Here is a 7,520-nt window from a genome sequence, read left to right as displayed (position 1 = left end):
CGCCAACACGAGGGGAGATTTTCCATCCAAAGGTGCAAGATCTGGGAAATTAGGTGGGGATGCCTTTTGCTGGATCGCTGCCTGATTTTCAATATATTATTATAATGAATGGTAATGTTTTCTAGTGTGATTTGTCATCTGTTTCGACCAGGGTTCTGCTCACACATCTGGAGTCGGCAACAGGATGATCCTTTGAAAGGGAAAAGCGTTTTTAAAATATTTTTTCGGTCGCTTTTAGTGCTGGTTTTTATTTTTTTCCCCTCTCTGATTTATTTTGTTTTCTTTTGGAATCAGAACATTTTGATGTAGAAATGAAGACAGCTGAATATTGCTGGTAAAACCACCAGAAAGCCCACTGCAACTGAAGCAATTTCTATGTGTTCAGCAAAACACAGAGCATAAAAAAACTAGAGGATGTGAAAAGAGGGTCTTAACGTACAAACTTTCACTGCACCTCTGAGCAACAAAGCATTGAAGTGCAAACACAGTCTAGTGCTGGCCGCCAAGTCAAGTTAAAATTAACAATGGGGAAAGCTTTTAAATTGCCACAAAATTTATGGTTGAACGGTTACAAGATGAACAAAACCATTCAAGGGAACATTAGCAGGCACCAGGGCCAAACTGCCTGCGCCTCCTCTCATACCACCAATGGTATCTGCAGGCCTTGGCATATCTACCAGTCAATGACTGAAGGCAATTATCTTCACAGGTTCTGGGTCAGCACAGGACCAATGGTAGAGCTGTGCCACTTGCAGCAAGGACACTTGCAGCCAATTGCACCAAAGTAATAAGAACATAAGAAATAGGAGTAGGAGTAGGCCATTTGGCCCCTCAAGCCTGCTCCGCCATTCAATGAGATCATGGCTGATCTTCTGCCTCAACTCCATTCACCGGCCCTATCGCCATATCCCTTGATGCCCTTACTAGTCAGAAATCTATCAACTTCTGTTTTGAATATACCCAATGACTGAGCCTCCACAGCCCTCTGGGGTAGAGGATTCCAAAGATTCACCACCCTCTGTGTGAAGAAATGTCTTCTCATCTCAGTCCTGAATGGCCTACCCTTTATCCTGAGGCTGTGGCCCCTGGTTCTAGACTCCCCAGCCAAGGGAAACATTCTCCCAGCATCCACCCTATCAAGCCCTGTAATAATTTTGTATGCTTCAATGAGATCCCTTCTCATTCTTTTGAATTCAAGAGAATACAGGCCTAGTTTACTCAATCTCTTATACGACAGTGTCGCCATCCCAGGAATCAATCTCATGAACCTTCGTTGCACTCCCTTCTATGGCAAGTATATCCTTCCTTAGGTAAGGAGGCCAAAATTGTACACAGTACTCCAGGTGTGGTCTCACCACGGCCCTATATAATTGGAGTAAGACTTATTTACTCCTGTACTCAAATCCTCTTGTAATGAAGGCCAGCATACCATTTGCCTTCCTAATGGCTTGCTGCACCTGCACATTCACTTTCAGTGACTCATGGCAGTGCTGGTGGCCATCGAGCTAACTGCCATCTTCAACATTTCTGTGTCCACTTCCTTCCAGACTAGCATAAGGAACATCTGCATTACCAGCCAATATTCTGCGCACAAACATAGCAAATAGACAACTGATGCATCGATGAACATTGCCAGCATTTTCCTTTCCTTTCCTACAGAATAGCAACAGATGCACTTCACCAATGCTACAGTCCCTAAAGCACAAGAGCCAATGATGGCAGTCATGTGGTCAACTAGGCAGCAGCTTACTGCTCTTCCTCTGGCCCTAGCTGTTGGTCCTTCTCACTGGGCAGTGACTTACCCAGTGCTGTCTCCTCATTAACTCTAGGGTGTGTGTAACTGTATTGGTGCTTGCAAATGTTGGTGAGATAGACACAGGGTTCTGTCTTTTTCTGACCTACTAGCAGCATTGATAGGATGCTCTTACAGGATTATAATGACAGAAAAGGATTAGAATGCTGGCCCCAAGACACAATTTCAAATAGAGATTGTACTGTGTGATGCTGTACGTATGCCTGTGTACAGGGGGACAAGAAATAATAGGTAGGCTAGAGGTTATGGTACTGCACCAGTAATCCAGAGTCATGAGTTTAAATCCCACCAAAGCAAGTTATAAAACTGAATACAAGTCTGGTAGTTTTTTGGGCTGGTACCAGAAAATGACCATAAAAACTGCTGAATTGTTATAAAACCCAAACTGGTTCATTACTGTCATTTTGAGGAAGGGAACCTGCCGTTCCAACTTGGTCTCACCTACATGTGACTCCTATCCCACACTTTGTTGTGGGTTCTCACATTGACTTTGCAGCACAAGAATCTATCACACCACTGTTAGTATTGAGCATATAGTGTAGTGATTTTTTGGATTGATCTAATTTTCCAATGAAACGATGGATTAAAAAAAGACGCACCTGTTTTAATGTTCGATATAAAAGGAGCGAGATGTCAGTTTTCACCTGCAGCATGAAGACCTTGTTCATTTACAGCAACATGCTAGGATTCGTGGTTGTGTTGTTCATATTTTTCTTCAAACATTGTTCTCCCATTTTGTGGCAGATTGTTGAGGGGTCATAATTCAGAAACAGAAAGCTTTGAATACAACTGTAAATATATACGCAATATACTGCATTAGTCTCACCAATATTCTCTCCTCTGCTCCCAAGAGTGCTGACTCATGCTGGCATACACTTCCTCTGGCCTATAAGTTACCCTAGAGGCCATTTTTCATGTGTAAGCCTGGACAGTGAGTGTCAGCAGGAAATTCCACCACAGGGGCATCACAACAGAGCTTGATCAGGTTTTCATGCAACAGCCACAGAGTAGACTTTCCAGCAGGGGTCACTGGACAGCGATCAGGAATGGCAAACCAGCCCGATTTGCTTGCCTCCTAGCTGAGGCCAATTCTATCACCCCCCTACTGCCACCCTGGTTGAGTTCAACTGATTTAGTAAATACCAGGGATCTGTGTGTCTGTCTGGCTTAGTATCGTACCAGACGGTTATCTTGCACCCTTGAATCTCATTGATACTTGGCATATTCCTAAAAAAAAAAATCAAAATAATCCTGATGAGCCAATCACATGAAAATTTTATTACAGAAAATAAATTAGAATTTCAATGAAATATACACATGATTTACAGTAAGGGCACACTCCACTCCACAATACAACGTTCACATTAGTGGGGCAGTCATTAACTGTTCAGCAGGACTGATAGATTTTCCAGACACTTCAAAAGATAAATATTCAGAGGACCTTCAGGAACACCTAGAAAATAATTTACATGTATAAAAAACATTAGCTTTTATACAAACACACCACACAGACACTCATGCATTTGCTCAACTAAGAAATGATCAAGAATTCCAAAAAGAGTCCGCAGTACATATCACAGCACAAATTCCTTTAGAAAGACATGGACCAAAAACTTACACTGCAATAGTAAGAGTAACCAAATTACTTTTTTAAAAATACACTGATTTCTAAAAAGATCCCAATATAGGATTGTGATGAATAGGAGTTTGTCACAATGCACATCACAGATCAACATAGCATCACATTCTTTTTAAGAGGCTGGTCACTTGGCCTTTGAATCCCACCATGAGCATTAAACTACACATTGATTTGTGTAAATACAGTTTGCTTGCCTTTGTCCTGGGAATAGATAAAAGATCTGAACTCAAATGATCTGGCTATTCTGGTGGGAGGAGGCTCCACAATTTGTCTCTGGGGTGGGGTGATCAACAACTCCATGTCCGGGAGGGGCAGATCTTGGGACTCTCTCTCTCCCTCTCTCATGTTGCTGGTTCATCTTGTGCCACCGTACTGCTACAGATATAGAGGTGGCATGTTGTGACTCCATGGCCATATGAATTCCCATATAAAGAATTACTCCAAGGATTATAGTCCAGGTTTAGCATCAGTAGGGTTAGCAAAGTAAATTAAATAACAACAGAAAGTGCTGGAAACACTCAGGTGGTCAGGCAGCCTCGAGGAGAGAGAAACAGAGTCAACGTTTCGGGTCGGACCCTTCGTCCGCAAAGAATATTGTCTGTTCTCTTTTGGATCCGAGGAGGGACTGCAAGTTCAAAATTTTATAAAAATAGTACAAACTACTGCATTGTTTTTGCTGCTGCTTATCTGTTATCCTTCAATAAACTGGTTTTGCAATTTATAGCCTAAGCCATGGGCATATCAAGGTACAGTCTGATTCACTGGCAGTGAGGACCCACCCGACCCGTCTTGAAACATGGGCCAAGGCGTCTAAAGCGTGCGCGAGTCAAAGGGTATCACGAAACCTTAGGGTGCAATGAAAGTGAAGTTCGGCGCGGGTCGACCGAGGTGGGATCCCGCGCCGCCCCGCCTCACCCGTTCCGGCAGGGTGCTGGAGCACGAGCGTACGTGATGGTACCTGAAAGATGGTGAACTATGTCTGGGCAGGGCGAAGCCAGAGGAAACTCTGGTGGAGGTCCGTAGCGGTCCTGACGTGACTCACTAAATGGTCATTGGCACTGAGCCTGCATGAACCCAGACATGAGATTAACTTCTACTGTATGCTCAAAAAGGTGCCTCCTGAAATCTCGGTGTTTTTCTTCATAATTAATATACATTTTAGGTACTTAAATTAAAAAAACTGAGGTCTTCACATGAATGCTCCACTAACAAGTAGCTTAGATTATAAAAACTGCCACGGATTTCATTTAATTTTCTCTTGACAGGTGCTCAGTTTGTTTTCTTATATGCCTCATTGGTTCATGAGAATATAAATGAAAAAGTTTGAACATTGTAATTGTTGTTTCTATGGTTCCTCTCGAATCGTCATCTGGGATCTTTAATCAGAGGCCCAACTCCTTGGATCTAGCAATCTGTCAGGAGCTGGCAGTTAAACTCAAATTCTAAATTATGCATTTCAAAAAAGAAACGCACAATTAATCAATTCTTGAAAAGGTTTGAAAAATAAACCACTTCTTCGTTGGCAGTACAACATGTAAGTATTACATCCACTTTAGTACTTACACTTCTTGATTGATAAATAAGCTTCATCCACTCTCCTCTTGATTGATGGGTTTTTCAGTGTAACTTTGGCCTGTAAGCAACATTTACCTCAATTTAATATTATGCAAAGGAATATGATGCTTAATATTGTTTTTACTGGAAGAATCACAAACTGGGGCAACCATGCTGAAGTAAATATAACTTCAACAAGGTTAATCAATTATAGGAGGAGAGCACCGAAAAAACACTATGGGGGGAATTTTTCGGTGGGTCAGCGGGCGTGATTGGTGGCGGGTCAGGTGGGAAAATGTTTTTCTTTGACAGCGGGCCGGGACCCCGCTGTCAACTCGCCGCCACACACCTTTCCCAGATGTTGGGTCTGCAAACGCTGAGCAGACCTGACACGCAGCAGTGGGGGAGGCAATTCAGGTCATTATGACCTTGTTAACAGATCATTAATAACTAGAGCTCACGTTCAGAGTTTACCAGGTCACCCACGGGGGTCTACGCTGCTCGGGGATCACATCAGAAGTTGAATGCCCATGGAATCATCTCATTACTTGACAGCTGCAAATGTGCTATAAAAGCTCCCATCTCACAGTTATTCACTTTCCAAGCTCAGAAGCTGTTTCTTACTGAATTTGCAAGACAGATTGAGCTTTATGCAGGTTGCAAGTGTTTGGAGTAAACTCTCTATCCAGCGTCACCTCATTGGAACAACCTCTCTCACCACTGACAGATTGCTTGTCATCTCAACTGCAGCTGCCATCTATTACATCAGCATCGGTGCCCTTGAAACTATCTCACCTTGGTTCTCAGAATCCCACCACGATCAGCCCCAACACCTGCAGCACCAACCTTCTCTGCACACCAGCAGCACCAACCTTCTCCATAATCAACTGATGCTGCACAGGACAGAGGGCATCAGCACCCGATCACATTGCTGCCCAGGACGGCCTAACCATGGCCAGATTTACTTCACTTGACGCTGTGCACCCTGGCTGCCACATGATGCACCAGGTTGGCACCACCCCACACCAACACCATAAAGCATCCCTACAATGCTCAAGCCATTCCTTTCACACTCGCCACCACTGCGGGGGCCTACCATTCTATGTCTACCTATGTCTCACCATTCACTGCAACTCACTAAGCCACTTCCAATGGTGCACACAAATCTGTCCAAGAACGCAAAGGGGGAGAAATTGAGTATAGTCCCGTTTGGGGCGCCAGCCTCACCAGGGCGCTAAAAGTAGCGCTCCGGAAGCATTCGCAGCCGCCCGCTGGAAATTGAGTGGTAGCACCCCAAAGGGAAGCGCGGCGCTACTGGAGGCGCCCCGCATCCCTCTTGGGGCGCTGCGACTGAATATCGTGGCGCAACGTGCCGCAGCGCCACACGCTGCGGCACGTTGTGCTGCGTTATTGCAGGCCTTCCTCCCCTTCTTAAAGGGGAGGGGCCTTGTGCAGCGTGATCTGGGGCCCAGCTGGGCCCCCGAGGATCGGAAGTGCAGGCAAAAGAGCCCGGCACCGAAGAAAAGTGCCGGGCTCTTGGAACGCAGCCAGCATTCCGCGGCGGGGGGGGGGGGGTTCAGGAGGCTGGGGACGGGAGCGCAGGCAGGTGCTGGCAGGCGGCCAACAACAAAAATGGCCGCCCCGCACCTCTCCTTTAATTTGCGCCTCCCCGGCTGCAGGTAGGCCCCCCTGAACCGGTCGGACATAGCGTCCGGTGGTAAATCAGGGGGCGCTGCCAAATATCGCGGCTGGGGCGTCAGCGGGGCGCTGCGCACACTGATTACATCATCAGTAGCGGCGCAGCGCTAACGGTTAGCGCCACCACTAACATCCTGTGGAATTTAGCGGGAGGCATGGACAGTGCCATGCCTGGGCGCCAGTTGGCTTGCACCACATTAAGAGCCCTTTTAAGGCGCTAACAGGTGGCACAGCCAACTGAATTTCACCCCCAAAGTGTTCAAATTAAAGGTTTCAATGTTTGACAGTACATTAACAGAAACTTTACATGAACATTGCATAAAACACCCTAGTGCCTACCCTTGTGTGTTAGTTGGTATGATTGGACTAGGACGAGGGTGAGCATGAGGGGTGACTAGTGAGATGGGGAAGTGATAATGTGGATAGCGAGGGATGGGATGGAGGTGCAAGGTAAGTTGGTGTAAGGATGTGCAGGAGTAGGGTAGGGAAGGCAGTGTGATGGGGATGTGATGAGTGGCACAGCAGGGTGAGGTTGAGTGTGGCTTTGCAGTAACGTTTCGTGATCTACTGAGATCATTGAAAGTTTTGCGCCACTGCACCCTGGTCCCACTGATGACATCCCTGCTTGTGCCCTCCTGTGCAATATGCAGCCAGGCATCGTTGGTCTCCTGGGGAGGTCTCTTCCGCCCATTGGAAGGGAAGAGAACCTTTCTGCATGCTGTGACTCTCTCCATAAGCATATGGAGGGAGTCATGGGAGAGCCTGGGTGCAGCCGTGCACCTCTGTGCAGTGCTTGTCAGTGTTTGCAGCACCTCA

General features: G+C 46.0%; 1 protein-coding gene across 1 annotated transcript in view; it reads right to left on the bottom strand.

Annotated features, from left to right (window-relative positions):
* Positions 1–3,070: 3,070 nt before the first annotated feature.
* Positions 3,071–7,520, bottom strand: part of rttn (rotatin) — a 283,502-nt gene continuing 279,052 nt past the window's right edge. The window contains exons 45-46 of the mRNA XM_085993987.1: positions 5,016–5,085; positions 3,071–3,266 (exon numbers count right to left, since the gene is read on the bottom strand). Of these exons, the coding sequence (XP_085850113.1) occupies positions 3,193–3,266; positions 5,016–5,085 (144 nt within the window). The 3' untranslated portion in view covers positions 3,071–3,192. The remainder of the gene's footprint in view (positions 3,267–5,015; positions 5,086–7,520) is intronic.

Source organism: Somniosus microcephalus, chromosome 7 (genome assembly GCF_052327205.1).
Source record: "Somniosus microcephalus isolate GS21.2 chromosome 7, FLI_Smic_1.0, whole genome shotgun sequence".
Taxonomy (NCBI): domain Eukaryota; kingdom Metazoa; phylum Chordata; class Chondrichthyes; order Squaliformes; family Somniosidae; genus Somniosus; species Somniosus microcephalus.
This window is presented reverse-complemented; position numbering and strand designations above follow the sequence as displayed.